The sequence below is a fragment of the Anolis sagrei genome, chromosome 6 (genome assembly GCF_037176765.1).
Source record: "Anolis sagrei isolate rAnoSag1 chromosome 6, rAnoSag1.mat, whole genome shotgun sequence".
Taxonomy (NCBI): Eukaryota; Metazoa; Chordata; class Lepidosauria; order Squamata; family Dactyloidae; genus Anolis; species Anolis sagrei.
The window spans coordinates 18163504-18176904 of NC_090026.1; the positions used below are offsets into that span (position 1 = coordinate 18163504).

General features: G+C 44.4%; 1 protein-coding gene across 1 annotated transcript in view; it reads left to right on the top strand.

The window, feature by feature from the left end:
* DBP (D-box binding PAR bZIP transcription factor) overlaps positions 1-3095 on the top strand; it is a 34187-nt gene extending 31092 nt beyond the window's left edge. The window contains exon 4 of the mRNA XM_060780354.2: positions 1371-3095. Within this exon, the coding sequence (XP_060636337.2) occupies positions 1371-1586 (216 nt within the window). The 3' untranslated portion in view covers positions 1587-3095. The remainder of the gene's footprint in view (positions 1-1370) is intronic.
* Positions 3096-13401: the final 10306 nt, after the last annotated feature.

Genomic DNA, 13401 nt, shown 5'->3' on the forward strand with positions numbered 1-13401 from the left:
AAGATAACAGCGCTCCATGCAGTCATGCGGGCCACATGACCTTGGAGGTGTCTATGGACAACGCCGGCTCTTCGGCTTAGAAATGGAGTTGTGCACTGTGGCGCTCCATGCAGTCATGCTGGCCACATGACCTTGGTGGTGTCTACGAACAACTCCGGCTCCTTGGCTTAGAAATGGAGATGACCACCATCCCCCAAAATTGGACATGATTAGACTTAATGTCAGGGGAAATCTTTACCTTTACTTTATCTTTCTCCATATCTTATAACAATCCTGTGAGGCAGGTTAGCCTGGGAAAAGAAGGGCCAGGTACACAATCCTGAGGGTTGTGTAGTTAGCTTTCTCTGCCCTTCCTAACTGTGAGAACTGTTCAGCTGTGGAACTCTCTGCCCTGGAGTGTGGTGAAGGCTCATTCTTTGGAGTCTTTTTAACAGAGGCTGGATGGCCATCTGTTGGGGGTACTTTGAATGCAATTTTCCTGCTTCTTGGCAGGGGGTTGGACTGGATGACCCACAAGGTCTCTTCCAACTCTACGATTCAATATTCTGCGCTGAGCTAAAAGTGCCTCAGTTGAAGGACTGTTGCATTGCAACGGTCTTTCATTGTACATCAGTGTACATCAAAGTGGAGTTTTCATAGAATCATAGACATGGAAGGGACCACAAGGGCCATCCAGTTCAACCTTCTTCTGTGCAGGAACACACAATCAAAACTAAGCAAACCCAGCTCCCTCAACTGCTCCTCTTAGGCCTTGGTGGCTTCCAAACTGTTCTGTTCACAAGAGTCTCAGAGTAGTGGTGAATGGCTCATCTATATAAATAAAAATTGTAATGTTCGTTTGTGGGATTAACAGAACTCAAAAACCACTGGACAAATTGACACCAAATTTGGACACAAGACATCTAACAACCCAATGTATGTCCTTCACTCAAAAAAAAGTGATTTTGTCATTTGGGAGTTGTAGTTGCTGGGATTTATAGTTCACCTACAATCAAAGAGCATTCTGAACCCCACCAATGATGGAATTGAACCAAACTTGGCACACAGTTCTCCCATGACCAACAGAAAATACTGGAAGGGTTTGGTGGGCAGTGTCATTTGGTTTTAGAGTTGTAGTTCACCTACATCCAGAGATCACTGTGGACTGAAACAATGATGGATCTGGACCAAACTCTACACAGATACTCAATATGCCCAAATGTGAACACTGGTGGAATTTGGGGAAAATAGAATCTTGACATTTGGGAGTTGTAGTTGCTGGGATTTATAGTTCACCTATGTAACACTTTTTAATGTATGCCATATGTATTCTGCTGGCACTGTCCCCTAACAATCTGCCCCTTTTTGTCCCCTTTTTTTGTTTGGTCCAGGATGAAAAATACTGGAACCGGCGGTACAAGAACAACGAGGCAGCGAAACGCTCACGAGACGCCCGCCGCCTGAAAGAGAACCAGATCACGGTGCGGGCGGCCTTCCTGGAGAAGGAGAATGCCGTCCTCCGCCAGGAAGTGGCCAATATCCGCCAGGAACTGACCCGCTACCGCAGCATCCTCTCCAAGTATGAATCCCAGCACGGCACCTTGTAAAACCCATGGCGAGGATGCTGCTGATTTTCTCTACCGTCCCACTACTGAGGAGGTGGTGGGGCCACCCTGGTTTTTCAACCCTGACCCCCGTCTTCCCGAACCGGGCAAACAAATAATCAAACAACAGATGTTTGGAACGAAGGGGAAACGGTCCGAAGCGGGCACATTCCCCCGTGCGGGGACTACCGTGGTCCGGGTGCAGGACAGAAGGGATAAGACTTCGTAGGGTTGGCATGCGCTGACCCTTTGCCAAGACGAGGGCAGTGACTTCGAGACGTTGAACTTGGGCATCGTAGGCACACGGAAAACACACCGCAAAAAATAATAAAAAAAAGAACCAACAACACAAGGGCTCTGTAGCACGCTGGAAGATGTCTTGCACACACACACACACATGCACACAAACACACACATCCTAGCGTTTGGCTTGTTGGCAGACTTTTCAATCCAAAAGGGCAGAATTCCACTGCAGACTTCCACATCCGTTCGCTTCTGTCGTGCGTGGCATTTGGGCTCCGCGAAGTGTCTGGCGTGTCAGGACGGCTGGGTTCGTTCTCTTTCTCGCTGCCTCTTTGACAGCTGGTGCATCCTTTTTTTCTTACAGCAGATGTTTGCACACAACTGACCCATCCCTTCCTCCCTTTTTCCTCCCCTTGACTCCTTGAGAGAAGTGACAGGACTTGAGGATTTGCAGTCGGCTACCCAACGTGGATTTTGGGACCCGGCGTTCCGGGTTCCGGTCTCACCCCATTGAACCATGACGTCCCGCAATACCCTTTACCAGAGAACCCAGGAGTCCTGGCACCCTGGAATGGAGGACAGGAGGAGCTGCTCCTTTTGATGCCAGTCAATCTCTTCTGCCTACGAAATGCCAAAATTTAGAACACCAAACGGGTTGCACACACATATTATTTTTCCCCACAATTGGATGAAAGGGGCTTTGTGTCAGAAGGCAGGTGTTAGGGGGCTATTACGTTTGACTATTCCAGTTTTCTTACTATGATACCTGTTAGTTTTTTTAAAAACACAAGCGATGGTTTCTGTTTTTCCTTGCCTTCCTCGTGTTTTGTCTCCCGCACTGTCTGACGTCATCATTTGTACAGAAACTCAAAACACAAAACCTCATTGGTGACCCTCCATAAATATGAACAGAGATATATATAAATATATATGATTTTTCTTCTCTTTTTTTTTTTTGGTAAAGCAAAACAAATATATATAGAGAGAGAAAGGCTCCAGGAGAGACTTGAGAGAGATTAAAACTTTGTTCTTCTATAAGGGGAAAGGATGGTTCTTTCGTACAGAAAGGGAATGGGAGAAATAATTACCTTTATCTCCTTTGGAGAGGATTCTTGGTCTTTTTAATTTTCCATGTAATAAGTATTGCTGCGAACTTTTGAGAAAAAAAGAAATGGACAATGGGCTCGATGGGAGATTTTTTTCAAAAGGATGTTTACAATTGTATACTATGAGCAATGAGGAATAAAGAAAGACAGGATTTAATCAAAAGACTCTTGTATCTTCGTACTTGTGTGCCTGCGTGTCGATATACTTTGGAATTTCATTCTTGGGCTGGGGAAACATTGGAGCAAGGAAATGTGCATGATTGACTTACCATGTCCTTATTGAGCAAATGGGTTTATAGCAGGCATGGACAAACTTGGGGCCCCCCTCCAGATGTTTTGGACTCCAACTCCCACAATTCCAAACAGCCTCAGGCTTTCCTTTTCCTCAGACATCCCTCAGGCAATGGGGTTGTCGGGAGGGGGAGAGGATGACTACCCACCAAAGAGTACTATCACAGCAGCTCTAGATTATTGAATATGGTTTCCTGTGGACGATGTCAGGAGAAGAGGGGGGAGGTGGGCAGGAAAGGTGTATAAAAGGAAGTGATGGTGAGAAAAAAGTCAGTAGTGTCTTTCTTTGCTGCAGAGAAACAAGCAATATATTAATTTCCAAGCAAAACCGGCTTGTGAGTGATCATTTAATATTGCTATATAAAACCTACAGTCTTACAGATGAGCAGATGGTGAATAATGGATGGCATATGTTTCTGTATCAGAAACCAGAGCTGATGTGGTCTATCCAATGCAATTTTCTGAATCAGCACCCCAAATAACCAAACAGAATCTAAAGTTGACCAAAAACTAATTTGTAACCCTTTTGGTACTAATGTTGGAGGGTGGTTCCTGGTCAAAAAAAGCTTGGAAACGACTGCTCTAGGGTTTCTGGGACTTATAGTCCAACGATGGCTGCATGTTACAGAAAAAATCACCTTTTGACTCAAAACAATAACAGCAGCAATCCAAAAACTGTATTATGCAATTTTTAAAAAAGGTGTCTGGTTTGAACCTGGTACAATCCCTATATGAAGCCCTTGGCCGATTCTCACCAATGACCTCTGGGAAGTCCTTTATCATCAGTGTGTTTCCATACTGCCCATGGGTTCCACCTAATGAAACCTCAGGATCTAGAGTAGGCATGAGCAAACTTGGGCCCTCCAGGTGTTTTGGGCATCAACTCCCACAATTCCTAACAGCCTCAGAGGGTTTCGCGAAACCAGTTGCTCTTGTCGCGTGGCTTTGAAGCAACAATGTAGTAATGCTGAGGATGTGGATCATATTTTCGTTCTTGGGGACCACCGGTGGTCCATGGACCACAGGTTGGGAACCACTGCGCTAGATGCTCATGTATGGCAAATGCTGGAGGATTTTTGGCAACAGATGGAAATGGGTGTTGCATAGTTGAGGTGACACTATGTGCGTACCTTCAAGTCATCCATCAGCTTATGGCAACCCCATGGCTTTCTCGGATGTCCCTTTTTGAATGACTACACACAAGGATTTTACCACTGCCTTCCTCTGAACATCATCTATCATTCCATTGCAGTTTCTGCAGTCCAAAGACTGGGTTGTTGTAGGTTTTTCGGGTTATATGATCATGTTCTAGAGGCATTCTCTCCTGACGTTTCACCTGCATCTATGGCAAGCATCCTCAGAGGTTGTGGCGCTCACCCCACTCCCCAGATTCAAACCTGTGACTATTCGGTCAACAAGGTCCATTCTTCATACTATTGCTATTTATTAACCACATGAGATCAGACCCCTTGTCCCCTTCAATACAAACAAGATGCCTGACAATGTGTTGTCGAAAGCTTTCATGGCCAGAATCACTCGGTTGCTGTGAGTTCCAGAATCATTCTCTCCTGACGTTTTGCCTGCATCTATGGCAGGCATCCCTAGAGATTGTGAGGTCTCGTAACCTCTGAGGATGCCTGCCATAGATGCAGGCAAAATGTCAGGAGAGAATGCTTCTGGAACATGGCCACACAGCCCAGAAAATACACAACAACCAAAGACAGACAGCCATTGTTGGAATGAGTGAAAAAATGCAATAAGGAGTAGGAAGGATGACTGGGATGCAGCCTAGAATGACAACAAATATACCTGCAAGAAGGTACAGCTTTGTGTATGAAGCATCTGGCTGGGAGGTATGTAATGGGGAGCTCATATTTGTTCCTTTCCAGGACTATGGCTCCCAGCATCCCCATCTAGCATGGTCCTAGGCCATAGTCATGTGAGATGGGGCATTCTGGGCTTCATAGTCCAAAACTGCACTTTCTCAGCAGTGGTAGGGATGCCCTTAGATTTCCAAGGTTGACTCACTGTTGTTCACATAAATCTGGTCACATTTCAGCCTATTTAAAATGGTCATCCCTGCACCTTCCCTGAACTACAGGCGCAGAAAGAGAGAGCAGGGTACATAAGATTCTTGTTGGGAGTAAAAATAGGCAAGCCTCTCCTTTTTTTTTGGTCTTAGTTGCACGTGTCAGTACGCACGTGCACACATACACACAGCCCTCCCTCCTTGCAGTACATCCAGAATTCCTGCACAAGCTCACACTCCATTCCTAGAGCACTCCTTTGGGTCTCTTAAAGGGACTCATTCCCGTTCCATGACTGCCACCTTGTGTCCAAAGTCATGTACTGCACATTTAATTTATTTATTTTTTCCTCAAGCCATCAGACTGTTTTAAAGCATTTGGGACAAAACTGGAAGTTGTAAACTAGCAAGAAAAGGGACCCATCTTACTCCCTAACTGGACATCTGGGAGACTGGTGGTTGTGCGTTTTCCGGGCTGTTTGGCCATGTTCCAGAAGCATTCTCTCCTGACGTTTCGCCTGCATATATGGCAGGCATATGGCCATGTTCCAGAAGCATTTTCTCCTGACATTTCGCCTGCATCTATGGAAGGCATATGGCTATGTTCCAGACGCATTCTCTCCTGAAGTTTCACCTGCATCTATGGCAGGCATATGGCCATGTTCCAGAAGCATTCTTTCGTGACGTTTCGCCTGCATCTATGGCAGGCGTCCTCTGAGGTTTTCTCTATAACTCTGACCTCAGCAATTACAGTGCCATGTCCATTTCTGGGTCTCTGTGATGTCAAAAAAGATGACAACATGCTAACGCAGTGGATTAAAGCACTGAACTGCTGAACTTGCTGACCGAAAATTCACAGGTTCAAATCCGGGGAATGTGGTGAGTTCCCGCTGTCAGCCACAGCTTCTACCAACCTAGCAGTTCGAAAACATGCAAATGTGAGTAGATCAATAGGCACCACTCAGGCGGGAAGATAACAGCACTCCATGAAGTCATGCTGGCCACATGACCTTGGAGGTGTCTATGGATAGCGCCGGCTCTTTGGCTTAGAAATAGAGATGAACATCAATCTCCAGAGTCAGACACGAATCATAGAATCGGAAGAGACCTTGTGGGCTATCCAATCCAACTCCTTGCCAAGAAGCAGGAAAATCACATTCAAAGCACCCCTGACAGATGGCCATCCAGCCTCTGTTTATTTTATTTATTTATTTTTAGGAAAACAATCCTTTTATTGAAGATAATTAAAAAGCAGTAAAGTTAAAAAGCACTTTAAAGAAATAGGTTAATCCAATTAGGTAGGAAGATAAGCAGGAACAAAGTAGTCCAGGGTAATAGTCCAGCAAATTCCATGAAACAAAGGCAAAGCTTCTCTAATAAAATCAGGAAACATGAACCCAAGGCATGAATACAAAACCATAGAATCCCAAGAATCAAAACCATGAAACAAAAGGCACTTAAACATGAATCTTCCAAGCAAGGTTTCCATGAAACAAGGACGAGATCCAGCCTCTGTTTAAAAGCCTCCAAAGAAGGAGCCTCCACCACACTCCGGGGCAGAGAGTTCCATTGCTGAACAGCTCTCACAGTCAAGAACTCCTTCCTAATGTTCAGATGGACTTAATGTCAGGGAAAAACTTTTACCTTTCTCTACCTTTACTGACCACATGCTAGAACAGGCCTGGGCAAACTTGGGCCCTCCAGGTGTTTTGGACTTCAACACCCAAATGAGAATTTCCTGCTGCGTGACCTTTAGCAAGTCACATTTAGGTTCAGGACCCCCTGGTGTCACAGAAGGTTAAACCGCTGAGCTGCTGAACTTGCTAACTAAAAGGTTGGCGGTTTGAATCCAGGGAGCAGGATGAGCTCCCGCTGATCGGGCTAGCTTCTGCCAACCTAGGAGTTCAAAAACATGAAAATGTGAGATCAATAGGTACCACTTTGGTGGGAAGGTAACAGCATTCCATGCAGTCATGCTGGCCACATGGCCTTGGAGAGGTGTCTATGGACAACACCGGCTCTTCAATCAAAGGAGCCACAGTCCAGAGTTTGTAAGATGTTAGGAAGGCTGTTAAAACAGGGTCTCTTGGAGATACTTCATTCTGAGGATACTTGCCACAGATGCAGGCAAAACGTCAGGAGAGCATGCTTCTAGAACATGGTCATACAGCACAAAAAAACTACAACAACCTAGTGATTCCGGCCATTAAAGCCTTCGACAATACATCAAAGCGTGACTGTTGGCAATTAATAACACTCAAACTTCACAACCTCTGAGGATGCCTGTTATAGATGTGGGAGAAAAGTCAGGAGAGAATGCTTCTGGAACATGGCCATACAGCCTGGAAAACTCACAACAACCCAGTGATTCTGGCCATGAAAGCCTTCGACAACATACTGACAAGGTACTTAGGACTTTTCCCGCATGCACTAGAACTCTCAAAAAGCCTGGAACCTATAGACTATTGCAGAAATAGGAGCTCCCAGTGGCGCAATGGGTTAAACCAGGGATCCACAAACTTTTTAAACAGAGGTCCAGGTCACAGTCCCTCAAACTGTTGGAGGGCCGGATTATAATTTGGAAAAAAAATGAATGAATTCCTATGCACACTGCACATAGCTTATACACAATACAATAATTAAAATGAAGAACAATGTTAACAAATATAAACTTATTAGTATTTCAATGGGAAGTGTGGGCCTGCTTTTGGCTGATGAGATAGAATTGTTGCTGTTGTTGTTGTTGTTGTTGTGTGCTTTCAAGTTGTTTCACACTTGGGTTGACCCTGAGCAAGGGCCGGGTAAATGACCTTGGAGGGCCGTACCCGGCCCCCGGGCCTTAGTTTGAGGACCCCTGGGTTAAACCCTTGTGCCAGCAGGACTGCTGACTGATAGGTCAGAGGCTCAAATTGGGGGAGAACAGGTTGAGCTCCCTCTGTCAGCTCCAGCTACCCATGTGGGGACATGAGAGAAGCCTCCCACAAGGGTGGTAAAACATCCCCCTGGGCAACGTCCTTGCAGACGGCCAGTTCTCTCACACCAGAAGCAACTTGCAGTTTCTCAAGTCACTCATGACATGAAAAAAGGTTTACCAGATCTGGAAATTTGATAGCATCTGTAATACGTTGGAACATGCAAGGAATTAGTGACTGTGTGTGTATCAACTGCAAAATAAAATGCATGAAGCTGATTCGCTGGACAATGCCCAGGGAGCAGGCTGAGCCTGGGACTTTTGAATACTGTTGCATTTTTGTTCAGGCTTCAGCAATGCAAGTAAAGAGAGACAGTTTGTAGAGAGACACAGAGAGAGACAGAGTTTGGAGTGTGCTCTTGCTTCATGACCTGCTCAAGGAGTTTATCTACATGAACAGAGAAATAGAATTTTAAATCTCTCATAAAAAGGACATTATGTGAGTTGATGCAACTGATCTCATTGTACAACTACGAAGAGTAAACTACTTGTTCTTTGCTGTTCACCTGCATAGCATATTTTCTTTCTCTGGCAAGGCAGTATGTGAGCTATCAATTGTGAAGTTCACGTGGTTTATTTTACATTATGCCACATAATATTTTGAAGTGCATTTTCCACAATGTGATTAGCAATAATTGCGATAAGCAATTATTTCAGGTCAATAATTGCTTATCACACTCCCAAGTTACAAATCGGATCAAGAAAAGCCCTCAACTGTTCCCCACCTTTCATTGAACGTGACACAACCGCATCCCCGTTCCGACTGATCCCCCAGTGCAGGAAAATCAAAGACAACTTTTGGATTCCATGCTATTGCTTTTATTGCATAGTTTTTTGGAGTTTTCGATTTTTAAAAAAGTTTAAATGCTATCGTGTGGATAGGCAGCACAACAGGAGGCAGACAAAAGAAGGTCAACCAGTACAGCGTTTCAGACAGACAGCCCGAAGAAGGCCTGCATTAAATTCCAGTCGTAATCTGGCAAGTGGTCTTGAGCTGCAGGTCCTATTCCCCACAGAACGTGGCAAGTGGACAGAAAGCAAAAGGAACATGGAACGGATACATTCAGAGACTCAGATGGGAGGCAGAGAAGGAGAGCTGAGACCAGAATAAATAGACTTCCTATACAAGGCTGGCAGTCTCCTTGACAGAGATGGAAAAGGAGGCTGTTTTGAACAGAAATGGGGAGGGAGTGTTCTGGAAGTTGCAGCCCAAAAAGTCATTTTTCCAGAACAGATTAGAAAGTTGGGTTGTTATAGGTTTTTCGGACTGTATGGCCATTCTCTAGAAGCATTCTCTCCTGACGTTTCGCCTGCATCTGTGGCAAGCATCCTCAGAGGTTGTGAAGTCTGTTGGAAACTAGGAAAATAGGGTTTATATATCTGTGGAATGTTTATATATCTCTGGCAGTAAGAAGCCAGATCTTGAAACTGCTGGGCCATTAAATGCTAATCAAGGTGGCCAATTGAAACATTCACACCTACTTCCTGTTTGAGTATCTGAGGTTATATTGAGGAGAGCAAGCTTGTTTTCTGCTTCCCTGGAGACTAGGGACAAGAAGTTCAAATTGCAGGAAAAGAGATTCCACCTAATCATTAGAAAGAACTGGGTTGTTGTAGGTTTTTTCGGGCTATATGGCCATGGTCTAGAGGCATTCTCTCCTGACGTTTTGCCTGCATCTATGGCAAGCATCCTCAGAGGTAGTGGGGTCTGTTGGAACTAGGAAAAAGGGGTTTATATATCTGTGGAATGACCAGGGTGGGACAAAGGACTCTTGCCTGCTGGAGCTAGGTGTGAATGTTTCAACTGACCATGTTGATTAGCATATAATGGCCTGACAGTGCCTGGAGCAAACTTTTGTTGAGAGGTGATTAGATGTCCTTGTTTGTTTCCCCTCTGTTGTTGTGCTGTTGTAATTTTAGAGTTTTTTTTAATACTGATGGTCAGTTGAAACATTCACACCTAGCTCCAGCAGACAAGAGTCCTTTGACCCACCCTGGGTCAAAGGATATATAAACCCCTTTTTCCTAATTCCAACAGACCTCACTACCTCTGAGGATGCTTGCCATAGATGCAGGCGAAACGTCAGGGGAGAATGCCTCTAGACCATGGCCATATAGCCCAAAAAACCTACAACAACCCAGTGATTCCGGTCATGAAAGCCTTCGACAATACATTAGAAAGAACTTCCTGATGGTAAAAACTGTTAGACCAGGCATGGGTAAACTTGGGCTCGCCAGGTGTTTTGGAGTTCATCTCTCACAATTCCTAACAGCCTCAGGCCCTTTCATTTTGTCCCGCAGCCGCTTAAGCAGGAAGCAGCCAGGCTTTTAAGCTGCAAGGCCGTTAATTGTTAATCAAGGTGGCCAATTGCAACATTCCCACTTGCCTCAAACAGACAAGAGTTCTTTCTCCCACCCTGGACATATAATAAACCCCATTTTCCTAGTTTCCAACAGACCTCACAACCTCTGAGAATGCCTGCCATAGATGCGGGCGAAAAGTCAAGAGAGAATGCTTCTGGAAGACGGCCACACAGCCCAGAAAACTCACTACAACCAAGCGCTTCTGGCCATGAAAGCCTTCAAGAATGCATATGTTCCTGTTTTCACCTAGCAAAGGTTGCCTGTAGTCTGTTGGGATAGATTTTATATCTGCTTGCTTCCTGGCTTTGGAAAATAACAACAAAAATGCAACTCCATGAAATACAAAAAAACAACAACTGCTGAAGTGCATTTTAATCTACATGTTCCCAATAAATGCTAAAGCCATAAACAAAGCAATAAACAGCAGCCCCATAATGCCTCTTTTTATCAGAAAGCCACACAGTATATATGACTCTATTCCTGAAAGTGTATAATGAGAGGGCTTCCTGAAAGGAAGGCGAAACGGCATTTTTCAGATTTCAAAGGCCTGATGCAAACCTCCATCTACAGCACTGTTTCTCAAGTTTCCTAATGCCGCGACTCCTTAACACAGTTCCTTATGTTGTGGTGACCCCTAAACCATAACATTATTTTCGTTGCTACTTCATAACTGTAATTTTGCTATTGTTATGAATTGCAATGTAAATATCTGATATGCAGGATGTATTTTCATTCACTGGACCAAATTTGGCACAAATACCTGATATTCCCACATTTGAATACTGGTGGGGTTGGGGGGGGGGGTGTTGATTTTGTCATTTGGGAGTTGTAGTTGCTGGGATTTATAGTTAACCTACAAAGAGCATTCTGAACCCCACCAATGATGGAATTGAACTAAATTTGGCACACAGAACTCCCAACACAAAAATACTGGAAGGGTTTGGTGGGCATTGACCTTGAGTTTTGGAGTTGTAGTTCACCCACATCCAGAGAGCACTGTGGACTCAAACGATGGGTCTGGACCAAACTTGGTGCAAATACTCAATATGCCCACATGTGAACACTGGTGGAGTTTGGGGAAAACAGACCTTGACATTTGGGAGTTGTAGTTGCTAGGATGTATAGTTCACCTACATTCAAAGAGCATTCTGAATCCCACCAATGATAAAATTGGGCCAAACTTCCCACCCAGAACTCTCATGATGAACAGAAAATATTGTGTTTTGTGATGGTCTTTGGCGACCCCTCTGACGCCCCCGGGGTCCCGACCCCCAGGTTGATTAACACTGCCTTAAGGGCTTAAAAGAGACATGGCGTTTTGTTTAAAAAACGTAATCAGGAATTTTAATCAAGCCAAAACGTGCACCAGGTTTTGGGTGAAGACATCCAGCCTTGTGAGTCTGTCTCCTTCGTTCTGACCTCAGCATTTGTACACAGCAAGGATGATCATTAGGAGTGGAGACAAGGAGACTGAGAGGGTGGGAAAGGGAAAGAGAAGAAAGAGATGAAGGGAGGGAAGGAAGGAAAGATGGGAAAGGCATATTTTCTCCACCTTCCACATCTCAGCAACATTCATTAGTAGGTCAGGGCAAGTGATCAGTATACAAGCAGATTTCTTGCATATGTATTAGGAACAAATTAAAGCAGCAGCTCTACAGGCTCCAGAATAAATTAAGAGCAGTACACAGCCCAGTAACTGCTTGCGTGTGCATTATGCATATATTTCCCTCCCTGCATATACAAAAACCCAAGCTGCACGTGTTAACTGTTAGGAGAGGCGATATCCAGTATTTGTGATGGCATTGTGTGTGTGTGTTTAATTTTAAAATGGTATTTAAGGTTCTTTTAGGAGAGTGGGGCCAACTATTTAATATTGTTCATCAAAGAATTGCAAGTAAACGCCCTGATACAGAAAAGCAAACCCTGCTTCCCCTGCTTCTGGAACATGGCCATACAGCCTAGAAAACACACAACAACCCCGTGATTCCAGCCATGAAAGCCTTCGACAATAAACCGAGGTATAGTTAGTGAAGGAAGAATTCCGTTTCCTCCCCATTAAATTTTCCTTCGATCCACACATTTCTAATTTAGAAATACAGCTTAGGCATTTGGAGAAAAGAGGACAGACAAGGTTGCAAAGGGATTGTAAACAAAACTCATGCTATTGATGCTCTCGTCTTGACGGCTCTTTGGGCCCTTGTTAGAAAAGGGGAACGTCCTGTTCTTTTCTGGATCAGGGCTGTCATTTTGAGCAAGAGTTGACTGGATATCCCTGACAGTATTCTAAACCTAGTTTACTTGACAGAAGAACTAGCATTAAAGCTACAGACCACAGAGGTTTAGGCTGCATAGCGCTGTTTGAAATATCTGTTGTTGGTTTCTCAAAGTGCAAGAAGCAAACGTAAGAGCAGCGATATTTTCTAACACACTGCCTATTTGAGGTAAGCCACATATATCTATATCTATATATATATTAAAGTGACGGGATCGAGAGATGCTCAGGCATTGGGCTGGGGCATGGTTTCCAACCTCTACAAACCCAAAGAAGTGGCAAAACGGTATCCGAAGAGGTTAGCAGAATTACGCTATTTGTGGTTCTTCCAACCTAGGTCAATACCAGAACTTGGCAAGTTATTTCAGGACATAATGGTGGACCCTATCCCTGAAAAAATAAGCAACGAGGACTATCTTTTACTAGCTGCTTTTTGACGGGAAAAACCATTTATGAAAGTTGGGAAATAATCTAGAATTAGAACTCCCTCAGATATCCCAAGGAAATAATCTTTTTCTCAAAAGGACTGCTGTTGTGGACTCTTG